At 40.8% G+C, this 14,392-nt stretch overlaps 2 protein-coding genes across 4 annotated transcripts in view; one reads left to right on the top strand and one right to left on the bottom strand.

Moving 5' to 3' along the window:
- The first annotated feature begins 43 nt into the window (after window positions 1-43).
- On the top strand, window positions 44-3,666 carry birc7 (baculoviral IAP repeat containing 7). Its single transcript, XM_006796346.3, has 7 exons — window positions 44-685; window positions 1,171-1,270; window positions 1,631-1,712; window positions 1,836-1,881; window positions 2,607-2,816; window positions 3,066-3,131; window positions 3,314-3,666. Exons 1-7 carry the CDS (start codon window positions 145-147, stop codon window positions 3,511-3,513), a joined length of 1,245 nt encoding a protein of 414 aa, XP_006796409.1. The 5' UTR covers window positions 44-144; the 3' UTR covers window positions 3,514-3,666.
- nkain4 (sodium/potassium transporting ATPase interacting 4) overlaps window positions 3,186-14,392 on the bottom strand; it is a 52,116-nt gene continuing 40,909 nt past the window's right edge. Inside the window, exons 6-7 of one of the 3 annotated variants that reach the window (XM_006796347.3) lie at window positions 6,772-6,856; window positions 3,748-6,062 (exon numbers count right to left, since the gene is read on the bottom strand). In XM_006796347.3, coding sequence (XP_006796410.1) covers window positions 6,053-6,062; window positions 6,772-6,856 — 95 coding nt within the window. In that variant the 3' untranslated portion in view covers window positions 3,748-6,052. Of the gene's footprint in view, window positions 3,593-3,747; window positions 6,063-6,771; window positions 6,857-14,392 lie in introns of those variants that run through there. The other 2 variants (XM_006796348.3, XM_006796349.3) reach the window with 2 other exon arrangements.

Genomic DNA, 14,392 nt, shown 5'->3' with positions numbered 1-14,392 from the left:
CAAATATTCTGGCATTTGGGGGATTTTCTGGAAAGCAGTCTCCTGTAGGTCACTGTGCAGGCCCCCTGCAGCTGATCACATTATTTTCAACTGGATGTGCTGCGCTGACCTTCAGTGTGCGCTCCACTATGGACCGCAAAAGGGATGACTGGCACAGAACAAAAAGGGAAAGGGAAACCTATATGCTACACAATGATGGATGACAGGCAAGCTATGCTTCACATCCTTGAGGAGCCTCAGATGCGAAGAGAAGGGGAGAGACTTCGAACTTTTCACAACTGGCCAGCAGATGCACCTGTCACATCTGGAGATCTGGCCAAGACAGGATTTTTCTTTCTAGGCCCTGGGGATAAAGTACAGTGTTTCTGCTGTGGAGGGATTTTAAGATGCTGGGTACAAGGGGATAGCCCAGCCACTGAGCATAAAAGACATTTCCCTGCTTGCAACTTCATTCTGGGTCGAGCTGTAGGAAATATCCCACTTCAAGCTGACTCCTCAGATTCTGTGGATGGACAGCTTTTGAGTCAGCTCCAGAGGATGACTATGGATGACCAGGGAACGGCTGGGCAAGCAGTCTACCCAGAGATGGAAGCAGAGGATTCGCGGCTCACCACTTTCCACAACTGGCCCACCGAAGCCTCCATCCAACCCGATGTTCTTGCCAGAGCAGGCTTTTTCTACACAGGTACTCAAATGTCTCACTCTAAAGCCTAATAACGCTGATCATCTCTTGTTTTTAACAAATAATGAGCAAAACTATAGTATTTATTCGTATTTGTAAGTAAAATATCCAGCACAGATCTTGTCACTGCTAGAGTGACCAACCCCACTGTGTGAGAGTTCATGGTACAATTGTCTTGCTGACTCATGATGTTGTGGACAGAACAACCTAGACAAAGCTGGAGCTGCTAAAGAGGTAGGATCTGTACAGCTTCAGGCAGTACACAGGGTGTGGACACAATATCATGAACAGCATTCCAAGCAGTTTTATCAAGACAGTATCAGGGAAGGCTTGATTAACCTTCATTACAATTTGTTCAGGTTATAGTTTTTGCATGTATTTTATTCCTTTGGTGCGTGAAGAGATTTTCTGAGTTCGTTCTAAAGCTGCGAAGATTAAGTGGGCGTGTGTCATTGCTCCCTTTTCACAGCCGTCTTATATTATCGCAGGTCACGGTGACAATGTCAAATGCTTCTACTGCGACGGAGGGCTGAGGAACTGGGAGCCAGGCGATGACCCCTGGCAGGAACATGCCAAATGGTTTCCACGGTAACAACAGGACATTTCGCAGGCAGATATTGAAACATCAGCTGAATGCTTTTTTTGTGCAATGTGAAATGTGCAAAGGTTTTAGTCACTCTGGATGTCAAAATTCGCATCACATGATATCATCAGAGATGCATGTGATCAGTCCCAAATTCGTTCTACAGCATGACCTAATTACCACAAACCTACAGCCAGAGTTATCAAGATCGTTCCTGTTTGATTTGAGAAATGAACTGAAAAAATAATTAGGTGGTATTATATTTGAAAAGATGCTCTTGGCCAAATGTCTGACACACACATATACACCATATGCATAAATGCGTGTCTGTATATTATAGATTATAAAGCAGCTTTTGTTTTCAGATGTGAGTTCTTAATCCAAACGAGGGGGCAGGAATACATCAGCAACATACAGGACACTCATTTCCACCTGGATGACACTATGGTGAGACCTTTTGCTTCTTATCTATTTGGAACATTGGAGATATTATAGCTGCACATTAATGAGCTGTAGTTTGTCACTGCTGCATTTAAATCAGTAAAATAAAAATTTATATTACTTCTCCAGGGAGGATCACAGACCTCCTCGGGTAGAGATATCAGCTCCAGAGGCGGTAAGTCCAATAAAAAGCAAAAATCTAAATTTTGCTGAGGAGATATGACTAACAACATAGCAGCCTTCTGCTTTCATGTCTCTAATTATATATGTGTACTCTCTATATAGCAAAGATTTAAACCATCAACACTCAGTCTTGCTTGTTCACACAAGAGAGAAAAAGGGGGATCAAACATTTCTGTTTGCACTGCAAGAGAGAAAAGAGGTCTGCGGCCACTTGATTGATTTATTCCTAAGTCGACCACTTTTGTTGAAATACAGATCTGATGGATAAAGGCATACCTTTCACAAACTCGATTTAATACCTTAAATTAGCCACTGAGTAGCAGGTCCATTTCTTTCTATTCTCATTGCTTTGGGGGCAGCTGAAAATGAAATTAATGGGCGATCAATTACCTGAGCTAATGTTTGCTCTAAAATTGAAGTAATTAGGGAAAGCTATGGAAGCCATTTGACTATTGCTCATGGTTGCAGGGCAGGCATGAGAGGGCAATTATTCCATACAATGAAGGAAGCACAATTATAATCCATAGCAGCTGAAATGCAGAAGGGGTCTGTGCTTTGAAATGTTTATATATTGGCAGACGGAGGTAAGCTTGCACAATTTGGCAATTATTTACACATTATCTTATAGAGGGTAGAGTGTGTGGGGTGCTTAGACTAGTATAAAATTCACATGGCATCTAGTGAAGGCTGCTGCATTTCCCTTCCTCTGATCCCCAGATCTGGTCGGAGGTCTGGGAGCTTCATCGGCCATGCTTTCTCCTGTGGTACAGACTGTGCTCCAGATGGGCTTTGAAGCCAGCCTGGTGGAGAGTCTGGTCCAAACCAAGTACCTTCTGACAGGCCAGCATTACACGTCTGTATCTGACCTGGTTACTGATGTACTGCAGGCGGAGGAGGAAGACAGACAGAGGAGGCCTCGAAGCAGAGGTAGCTGTCATTGTTAGAAAGCAACTAAGTTTATTTGCATACATTTTCTGCTATTGTATATACTTCCACTTCACAATAGAAGGGGGCGGGGGGGATTTTCTATTTTTCCTTTCACTGTATTTGTTCAACAGCTATTGTATTTCAATTAGAATTCAAATGGTTTTGTTTTTATTAAGGAAAATTCACCATTTTAATAGATCCTTAAGTTCTGAATATATCTGACTGACTCTTAATGTTTGCGTACATCAGACCCAGAGATGAGGCAAGGCTCCAGTGCTGGAAATGTAAGAACACAGACACCTGTCAGAGAGAAAGGTCAGCAGTCAATAATCTCAAAGATTTTCAAAAAAGATCAAAATTTTGTGCTTGTAGTAGTTTTATTTATTTGAAATCAACCAATTAAACAGTAAATGTGTATAATTACTATAGGCTTGACTTACAACATTGTGCTTAAACAAATAGTTTGTGTGTTTGTCTTCATCGGTTTCTCCCAACAGTTAAGGAAAACAGTCCAGAGGAGCTGCTGAGGCAGCTGCAGGAGGAGAGGACCTGTAAAGTGTGCATGGACAAGCTTGTGTCCATTGTCTTCATCCCCTGTGGTCATCTGGTGGTTTGTGGTGATTGTGCTGCCAGCCTACGTCACTGCCCCATCTGCAGAGCTGTCATCAGAGGCAGCGTCCGTGCTTTCATGTCCTAAGGCTGTAGTGAAAAGCCACCCCTATACAGGTATTGCATGAGTGCCCTTGAGTTTTCCACAGGCCCCAGTTTCTGTTGTACTGGAAAGAATAAAGAGTGCTGATTGCTTATTTTGTCAGGGTTACCAGATCATTTTCTACAATAAACAGTTCAAGCTGCCATCATATTTATAGCTTCTGGATTTTTATTTTTTACAAAAACAGAATTACCTACTAAATGACACATGGGACCATCAAAAGAGCACATTCTTTTATTAACAAACACATATTTACATGAGCACAAAGCACAGTTCTGGATAAATAGGAATACAAATTCAGGTCACATCGGGTTGGAGGAACACAGGACGCAAAATTGAAGAGAAAAAGAACCATTTCCACTTTCTATAAAAACAAAAAGTATCTACACAGAGATAGACTCTTTTCAGTGAAAATTTAACAAATATAACATGTTTCAACTAATACTAGTCACCAGGTTAGGAAAAGGCTGTATTGCACTGAGAGGAAGACCTTTTTTACATTAGGATTTTAGAAGCATTTTCCTGTTAATACTGATTATGTTACAATATGAGGTGCTTTGTGTTTTTTACTCACACGCTAGCTGGCTTCCCAGGAGTGTGTAAACTTTAAATTATAACGAAACAATGACACAAAAATTATTGCATCTCTCAGACAGTGAGGTGATCAATCGAATGGAAACAGTATTCAGATCATTTTAAGAATCATAACAGTTGAAAAACTGTTTGTCTGGCAGTAAAGCACATTTAAGATCACAGAGGACTCTGACGCGCACTTGATAGCTGAAGTTGCTGAAAACAGAAATGAAAAAACTTCCACAGAAAACAAGTCAAGTGGCCAACTATTCCAATCAATTAACACAATGCAATTACTTTCAAATGGACCAAATCTCAGTCTATATGATGTAGCATACAACTGAAGGCAAATACAACTATGAAAACACAAAAATAAGAAACAAATCCTGGCCAGGGAAAGTGCTAAAAAAAAGGGAGTTTTATGGAAGGTTAAGCATGCAGCAGAAACTCAGTAGCCTTGAAATTTGCACATGAATACTATGAACACCAGAGGGCAGTAGTGATTCACACAACCAGTAAGGCGTGAGCGAACCTGACTTCTTGATGACACTAATAGGAACAAAAGAAGTGCTACCAATCAGTATGGGAGATATGAACTTTTTCATTTGCCTAGGAATAGTTGTCGTTTTTCTGGGTCAGAATACAAGAAATTTAAGTTGCCAGTTTATATAAAGCAATTTAAAGACACCAGTTTTGCTTTTTACTTATTACTTAATATGCATAAAATTCCAAAACAAAAACACACCCCAACATGCTCTCAAACAATCACAGCTGCGACTATTAACACTGACAATTTAATTTAAACTGCTGAAGTGACAGGAGAAAACTCTCTGATCTATTCATGTATATGCCACGCTACTTCTACACTGAAGACCATACCCAGACATCTCAGCACTGTTGTGCTTAAATATGAACAATGAAACAACTTCTATTGTTTTCTTCAAGTTAAAAATATGCTATGTAACCTTTGTTTGAGTGTGTGTAATGATCACCCTTGGCAGATCTGTCAGTAGTTAGAGGGGGACTGACGTGAAAACAAAGCTTTCAGCGTATCATCGAGCACAAACACCTGACACTTCAGAAACGCCGACTTTGTTGTTGGTGAAAATAGTCACAATAATAAGACTCCCGAAATAAAACTAAGACTCGCATGCCATCCTTTGTGTTTGAATGCCTCTTGCAGGCTCACGCTATTTTGCATTCTTGATAGCTCACATTTTCAAACTCTAAATAAAAAGCTAATTTTAACCCTCCCACTTTCATTATTTACATTTTCTATTTTTGACAGATGCCCCTGTAGGTTTGGTGCTTTTGTTCCCTCCCTCCCCACCCTCTACCTCTATACTCCCCTGTCTCTTCCTGCTCTGCTTCTGTATTTATGCACACACATCCTGGCCTAAAGTAAACAGACAGCACACAATAGCTCATTCCACAGGCTCCACTGTAATTCAGCCCTCCGGCTAAGATTTGAGCCAAACCAGCAATAATATGCTAAATCAGTGAGTCCTCTAAGACACAGCACCACAGACTGGCAATGACGGGCAGCCCCTGATTACATCCACAATGTATTTAATAGCTGTACATGTTCTATACAGTCACAGTCTGGGAGGGGGGTATCTGCCCATTGTGGGCAGGTTGCAGCAGTGGGACCACAGCAGAGAAATCAACACGAACAAAATGATTGATGCTTGCCTAAATACACAAATACCCCTAAATACATGCTTTGTTTTACTGCAATTCCCCAGCTCCCTAAACCCGTCACGATGGACCCTTACAGAGAAATGTTGGCTTTTCTGGGCAGTACACCAGCAAATTACACGTTTAAAGGACTGAAATCAAAAGAGTGAGGAACGTCTCGCGCCCCGAAGCGCACTGGGACGTTTGTGTCAAAGCAACCATTTTGTCTCTGTAGGAATTTGCTGCATCACCTCCCCGCTGGATGTTCTCCTATTTACGTAGACCTGGAAGGGACAAAAGGATAGACAGAAAGGGCAAAGCTTTAAGACTTGTTGAACAACCAAAGGAAAAAGACATTTTTCACACAAACACACACACACTTAGAAGAATTTCTCCAGGATATACAGGTAACTCTCAGTAGGTTGAGAGGGGAGATGAAAACTTCCTCCTATTAGAGACAGAGTTGATTAAACTGTCAAGAAGCTAATAAAATATTCATTTCATGTTGGCAGAGAATGATTACATTACTTCCCAGGCTTATTTTTATTAATTCCTCTGCACGACTTAAGTGATTAATCCAATTGTAGACATATTTTTATGTGTTTTTCTACCAGTAGCTGCCTGTGGACACACATATTTACGCACACGCACACAGTGCTATGAAAGGTCTCCATATTCCCCAAAGCACACTGACAGGATGTAGCATGTTTCAGACACTAGTTTACTCCCCAGACATGAGTCATATCTCCAGATACTGAGTAAGCAACTCTTTGTAATCTCTGTCAGCAAACGCTGTGTTGCAACCTAGAGATGCTGACACTAAACTCTGGCATGGACATAAAAGTGGAGATTATTTTCTTGCACTTTCCAACGCATGTAAAAGTTTCACGATCACAACTTGCACCAACAACAATGTGAAAGGTCACATAAATATGCTTCCAACGCACAGAGACAAATACACATGTAATGGGATGAGAGCGCACTCGTACTTACGGGTACATGGGCTTTAAGAGGAGATGAGATGATTTCTCATTGACATGGTAGAGTGGGAATGGGTCAAATCCTCCAATAAAATCAACTGAAAACAAAGTATTGAACACATAAATCCCGGAGTAAATCAAAAGACAGACAACTAAAAATACATGCACGATTAAAAAAAGAAACTGAATGAAGAATGAAATGGAAACAAAAAGACACAATGGGAACGAATGGAGTGCACAGATGTTGTAAGGTAGGCAGCTCGTGAACAACAGTGCAAACTTTGAGTCTCTTTTAGTTTGACAAAATCTACAAAAGTAGAAGGAGAACAAGAAGGAGAGAAAAAACTGTTTTTCATCTGTGCATCTGCCTCAAGCCTAAGGGAAAGCTTGGGAACAGGTGAAAGCTTGCCAGCTGTCAAAATAGCTTAAGCCTTTTTATCGCTCAGAAACAGAGGTGACCTTCAGCCACCAAATTGATGCTCAAACCTTTCTGTTTATTTTCTCAGTTAAGAGTTCAGACTCTAGGCGAGGTGCAGATGAGCGAGCGAGTGTTATGTCATGCGAGAAACAGAAGGACATGCTGGTACCAAAGTGCAGTGTGTATTTCACACATATGGAGAGAGGGATTTTTGAGATGGATGGAAAAGGCTTGGGGCTTTTGAGGGGACATAAACGGCAGAGAGGGAGACAGACAGAGAGGGGAGGAAAAAGGAGGAGAGGACGGGGTGCGTCACGCTTGTCGGTCTGACTGACAGGGAGCCAAGGAGATTAGGGAGTCCGTGTGAAAAAGGCCAGCGTGTCCAGGAGCTGCGAGTCTCCTCTAAGCACAGCGAGTGGAAGAAAAGTAAAAGCTGCATCCTATTCAGTGGGAAAAGACACCAAATATATAGAGGACCCTAGATGAGTGAATAACAAAATGAGCACATCTGTTTCTTTTTTGGAACTCAGCACCTGTGGTGGAAAAACACACATACAAGCCAGCCATAGAGACCAATCAGTTCCATCCAGATAAGAGGAGGCAGGGGTGGTCTGCTAAATGCTGATAGGTAGACAGGATGCGCACACCAGCCAGAGGGGTTGTGCTGTGTCACCCCTTTCCTCTGACCCTGTCCCGGTTTCCAGGCATTCACTGTTTCATCTGCACACCACAAACACACACACATGCCACCCACCCACCAAAAGATACAAAGATGCACACACTCACACACACACAAAGCCCTCTCCCCTGCTCTTTTCTGTACGAGTGATTTTCTCATTATAAGCAGGTGGGGATCCATCTCCTGCCATGATAAACCGTGCTGAGGAATACAGCTGGATGATAATCATGGTTGCCATTTTTAGACACGCTACAGCTCGTGGGATAGCAAAGCAATATCGCTCGGTGGATCCCTCCACCAGTCTGTGAATCTAATACTCTGGCTCAGAGTGAAATATCAGGTTGACTACTGGATGGATTGCCACAAAATTTGACACAGATATTCGACTCCGGAGCAGAAATCCCAATGACTTTGGCGATCCGTGTGCCTTTCATGTAAAACTACAAATAGGTCAACTTCTCCACTTGGAAAGTATTTGAAAGTCAGATTTCTGTAAAGAATATCTTGTGATATATTCACTGACCAACCTAAACTTAAACTGGGCCCGGTGTGTATGATGCACTATTTTGTATTATATCCTTATTTTCTGTCATGTATATACACTGTTAGGATGCTAGTCTCTCCTATTTAGCAAAGCCAGAGTTAAAAATAATAAACTCGGGCATGTGCAAGCAATCCACATAAGCTCTTTTCACAGTAGTATTTTCGCATATAATTGCTAAGTAAACACAGGTATTACTAATTAACCAGTAAGATTAATTATGGCTCTGTTTTTTTAAGACAGGAAACAGCTGTGAAACACTAAATAGAATGGGGCCGCTTCTGTTTAATCAACCTGGGCTACGATGTTTAAAATTGCTGCTTAGAAAAGGACCTATGAACTAAAAACTAAGGCTTTTACAGTACAGAAGCCCCACCCACCTGCTGTTCAAACCTTTTGTTTACAAGGGACAGCCAATCATAAGAAAGCTGGCTTAAAGGGAGGGGGAAGGGTTGTGAAAGAGATTGTTTCATACAGATGATGAACTGAGGGGCTGCGTCTGCCAGGACCCAAAAAAGGATTATTTTGTGTGAATCATTTAAATCTGCTTTATTAAGATTTCAAGAATGAAAGAAAAAAATCCTGGCTTGGGCATAATAGGTTGCCTCTAAAGCTGCCTCTTTTCACTCTAATGAAGACATTCAGCGTGTCAAAACATTACTTTGCTCTCTATTAAATGCTTAATTCATAACCCCGACCTCTATTCCTCCTACAGACTATATTGTTTTTCAGCCAGTTAATTGCTTGTTCCATGTTGAATCATTTCCCTATTAATTACAACATGCATCAGTCTGATCCTGCTCTGAGGTCGGTCTTCTGTGCAGCTCACTGATCCTTGATGGTTGAGAAATTATTGGAAAAAAAATCCATATGACTGTGTTTTTCAACATTAAATCCAGTAACACCAGTGCAAACAGAAAACCTTTAACAGGAGAGATTATTAAAACAGATACTGGTGGTTTTTTTGACACCAACACTGACAGAAGCAAGATCACTTTCTTCCAAGCAGATTGAGCAAGCTGTTTTTTACCCCCCTTCTGCAGACACATGCAAGATATGAAAGGTATGTAGGTCAGTAGTTAAGGCATCTAAGTAGTGCCCCCAAACAAGCAGGGAGTAATGTAATGTAAAGCAGAGATACAGACAGTCAGCAGACAGTGTGTGTGTGTGTGTGTGTGTGTGTGTGTGTGTGTGTGTGTGTGTGTGTGTGTGTGTGCGCGTGGTGGGTGGGGACGGCGGGGCTTCGCTTGAAAAATTAGACTAAAACAGACGGAGTATAGTGTAAGGAAAATCATGAAAAACAAGGGTGAGAAATGGCAGAGACAAAGACAGAGAGAGTGATAAAAGACTGGACAGCTCACTCAAGACTTCTGTAGAGAGAATCTGTAATGATGGAAGAGGTCAATTAAAAGACAGTTGTGGTCTCTTTCACACACACACTCCTAGCTGGCTCTGCATGTCTGCATCTCTCTCCTCACACACGCAGCCATCTTTGCTGTTTTATGCATTGTTATTCTGCACATAAAAATGTTGGGTGTGTTTGATTGAAAGCGCATTTAAATTTTATGATCCATGCAAAGATGAGTGAGAGTAAGATGTTCAAGGGAGAGATGGAGTCTGTAGAAACTTTGTCTGCATTAATGATGTTTCTAAACGCCAACATCCAGCACCGTCTTCACTGGTTTTCGCTGGAATTTCCGACTCGGTCGCAACAGCCATCATCCACCCAAATGAACTCTGCACTATTTAAACAGTTTTTGTTGATTGCTTGTGCTTATTATAAGCTATTATTATAAAGTCTTTGAAGATAATATATCATAAACAATTCCATTAACCGTCTACCTTATGTTATCATAGCATGACCAAAATTATTGCAACTTTGTTCAATGAACTTGCGACTTTGTTGCCATTTTCAAAGGCAGAGACCAGATCTGTGATGATAAACGGGAAATGAAAAGAACAATTCAGACTGATTTTAATGTGTTGGCAATTTGTCTGTACTTATAGATTAGACACCAGTAATGTGCAAACCTGTCTGAGAACAACTGCAATCACTGGTCAACCACTAACTTTTACTAGTCGCAAAGAGGTTGCCACCCTAATTTAACTTTAATGTGACTGCTGATCCATTAAGTATGTATTGATTTTGAAATTTGCTGACCAACATCCTAATATTTGTTTTACTATTATTTTCCTTCAATTGCTTGTTGGGCAGCTTATAGACAGAAATTCATGCATCTTTGCTGCCTGGATCCTTGATTAGCATATATTATGGGGCTGGCTAATCACCCCGAAACACTTGCTTGTTGGCTTTTTGTTTGTTTTGGCAGATCACCCCCATTTCTTTGTGTTTCTGCAAAAGACCCTGGAGAGCACACTTGTCTACTGTAAAATTTGCAATATTTAATGCATTCTCTGGTTCCAGCCTCTCCATTGTTTCTTTTTGTTTTCATATGTCTGGGCATTTGACTGTTAGTTGGGTAAAACAAGACCTTTATATTAGATTTTATATTAGAAACTGATTTGTCATCTTTTGACTAACTTAAAGTTTATTTGCATAAACATCAGCTATTAGGTCAATGCATCAGTGGAGCGATGTTTGATCCTCCAGTTTTGGGGATCTGATGTTGAACATTCTGACCCAGTGTCACACTGATGAGATGTTCATAGGTACAACATAAATATCAGATTAATATCAGCCATTATTTAGTTTGAACTATAGCAAATGAAAACAGCTGCGGTGACTGTAGGGACTGTAGGTTAATTAGCACAAAATCTCTGACAGTATTGACTTCCAACTCGGTGGAATGCCACAATATCATTAAAACCTCCAACTCTAGTGTCAGCTTTAAAAACAAAGCATTTTATAATTCAGTTCAGTTTTTATATATTTTATTGCTGTGATATTTTACTTGTAATCCACCAAGGGACTGCAGATGCAAATTAGCTCTAAGCTAACTCTGATACAATGCTAATGTTAATATTAAACATGTTCCCTTAAAAAACAAACAAACAAACAAATAAATAAAAATGAAAATGAAAATGAAAAATTCTTATCCCTAAGCAAAGATCTGGGCTTGTCCCTACTGTTTATATCAGGATACTTTTGTTGAACATGTGTCTCTGCCTCACCTCACACTACCAAGCTATGCCTGGCTTTGTTTCTCAACCCATCATGAATCCACAAAATATGTTCGATCACCTCTACTTAACACTTTGCTACTGTTTTAAAATTAGCATGTTTTATTGTTTTGGTCAGTTGCTTTATTTTCATGGCATAAAAAATAAGATGGACAATGAAGTACAGGTATCTCAGATTTGCAATATGAGGGATTTTTAGGACACTCGAGCGTAACATTAACTGTCATAACATTAACTTAAAACTAGCTGTTGTTGTTTAGTGGGCTCATTGTTGAGTTTCTCATCTGCTGACAGTAACTTTGTTATTATCAGGAATAAATCAGCACGCTTATACAAATTTCCACGTGTTAAAGTCCTGATTTCAAGAAAAGGAAGATTTTTACTTCTTTAGTGGGGGGGGGGGGGGGGACCCTTTCTTAGATGATAAAACATAGATATGAACCTTCATATCTGAAGTCTGAAGGCCTTTACTCACCAGGCGTGTAAAATCCATGTGAATATTTTGAAGCTTAAAAATATTTTTCAGACTAACCTATTCATTCATGCCGACCACATAGTTTTGCTGGACCAATTTGTGGCATTTTTCTTAAACCCAGCTTGATTTTCCAGACTTCTCGGATACGAATAAAGATAACGGACCAATCCGATCACTGCATTTGGGAACAAGTGGACTCGTATCTCAAAAATGCAGTGGTACTGAATATACAAATAGTAAAATAATACTATTTTACCTCAGACACACAGCTAGACGCTGCTCGAGTCAGTCTGCGCTGGGAAATCGTTTTTCTGCGTCCTCAGGTGTGGTCCTAACTCTGCCAACAAGAGCTTAACCTGCTCCACTGACATCCTGAAATATGTACTCCCGGATTAAACCATGAAATTCTCCCTGCTGCTGACTTCTCATTAGAATTGGATGAACCAAGAATTTCAGTTTCTTCCTTTGCTTGTTTACAAACATCAGGACCAGCTCATCATAACTTGATGTCGACTTCATATTCTGTGTATTCTTTGTGAACAAGTTTTCCAATGTCTGCTCCTGTGTATTTTTAATGGATTCATTCAAAGTTCATGAGAACACATCAGTTTGTTGCACACTAATTAATGTATTTTTTTATATGTACAATATTATTTTTTATGTATAAAATGACCTCAAAAATGACTGACTGCACTACTAAGGTTAGGTTAAAGTATTAAAAAGAAAACGAACATTTTCACAAATGAGGCCCTGAACACGTGCATCCATGTTTTTGAAGATACTAAAACTTGTTATTTTGACCTTCTCACACAACTTGATGATACCGCCCCCTGTGCATCCTGCCGTATAGCTCCTCTGTCTGTTTTTAGAGCATTTTCTGCAGATGTGACTCAGCACAGAGGGCGGCAGCATAATTAGCAGACAAGCTAAAGCAAGCTTATCCCAGTGCTAGGCGGCTAACTCCATGACCTACTTTACAAAGAGGATTTTCCCCACCACTCACTCTGCTGGTGTGTCTGCTCACCGCAGATAACTCTGTGTAACAAATTCATGCACACAAATATAGACAATCACCTACACTCAGTCAGTCAGTCAGTCACACACAGTCAGCTAAACGCGCACACAAACGCATCCAGGTACGAACGAGTGCGCGACCACGTATAGATGTACTTGTGAGTGACAGAGGGAGAGAGACTCACATCAAAAGGGAGCTCACTCATGCACACACACGCACACGCATACACACTCTATCAGTAATAAAGCCTGAAAGCCATGTCAAACCCTGAGCTGATGGTATATGATGCTTGTTATTCTCCCCGTTGTGTCTTCTTGGCTTTTTGCGAGTGTGTATGTGCCTGTATACACGTGTGTGTGTGTTCATTTTGCTAGTCTTTACGCAAGTCTGAGCACTCAAATCCAACTCAGTCCTGTCCCTGGAGAGTGAAAGAGTGCTTTGCGTGAAAGGAATTCCTCTCTTATCTCCTTATTCATGAAAAGCTCATCATGTCTCTTGTTGTTTGCATACTGGGTCCTTTTTCTCCTCCCAACTTGCTCCCGTTAAACACCTCCCTCTGCTCCCCTAATGTATGCCCACTCTTTCTCTTTCTCTCTTTCTCTCTCGCTCACTTCCTTTTCTTTCCATCCCTCCAGAGGATTGTCTCTACCTTTCTTCTCTCAGTAAGGCGCAATCAGCCGTGGAAGTTATTGACCAGCAAGGCGCTTAATGAGGCTGATACAACGAGTGACCAGAGACCTTTAACTTTTTTACAAGCACACCTCATTAAAGTTCAAAAGCCAGATATGGTAAAAGAGCGGGGGGAAAGAGAGGATTTCTTAAACACAATAAACCTGGGCTATGATATATTATCATTCCCCAAACCTGTGAAGAAACTGGGAATTGAAATGAAGCAAATGAGAGAGAGGAATATGGAAGATATACTTCTGAGTAGGAGGGGAAATGCTGAGACAGCCAGGGAGCTCAGTGGAGAAATAATCTACACATCAAATAGGAGGAGAAAATGAGCACAGAAAGTGGCTTAGCTGGTGTGTGTGTGTGCACCTGTGTCTGCTCGAACAAACATGTGCATATTGGTGGGTGCGTACAGGCAAAGGGCTGATTACAATAACAAAGAGCTAGCACTTGGAAGCGATGTAGCAGCGTTTCACTTTAACACAGCCTGGGCCAGATAATTAAAACCAATAAAAATCACACCACAATCTTTTTTCACCCCAAGCTTTTTTCTTTTTTGTTAGCCATCCTTTCGCTGTTTGTTTGGGGTTTTTTACCTCTTATTTTTGAGAGAGGATGACTATCCACTTCAGTTTTAATGGATGTTCTCACTGGGAATGAACAGAATTCAAAAAAGAAGGAGTTGCTGAG

The sequence above is a fragment of the Neolamprologus brichardi genome, chromosome 20 (assembly GCF_056152115.1).
Source record: "Neolamprologus brichardi isolate AB-2024 chromosome 20, ASM5615211v1, whole genome shotgun sequence".
In the NCBI taxonomy this organism is placed as follows: Eukaryota; Metazoa; Chordata; class Actinopteri; order Cichliformes; family Cichlidae; genus Neolamprologus; species Neolamprologus brichardi.
The sequence above is the reverse complement of the archived record's forward strand: the minus strand, read 5'-3'. Positions and strand labels throughout refer to the sequence as shown.

What these genes read in the sequence shown, in the direction of transcription:
- birc7 (XM_006796346.3), top strand. Translation starts at nt 145, where the DNA reads ATGACTGGCACAGAACAAAAAGGGAAAGGGAAACCTATATGCTACACA. An exon ending in AGCAGGCTTTTTCTACACAG is followed by an intron (nt 686 to 1,170) that starts GTACTCAAATGT and finishes ATATTATCGCAG; the next exon opens with GTCACGGTGACAATGTCAAA. An exon ending in CATGCCAAATGGTTTCCACG is followed by an intron (nt 1,271 to 1,630) that starts GTAACAACAGGA and finishes TTTTGTTTTCAG; the next exon opens with ATGTGAGTTCTTAATCCAAA.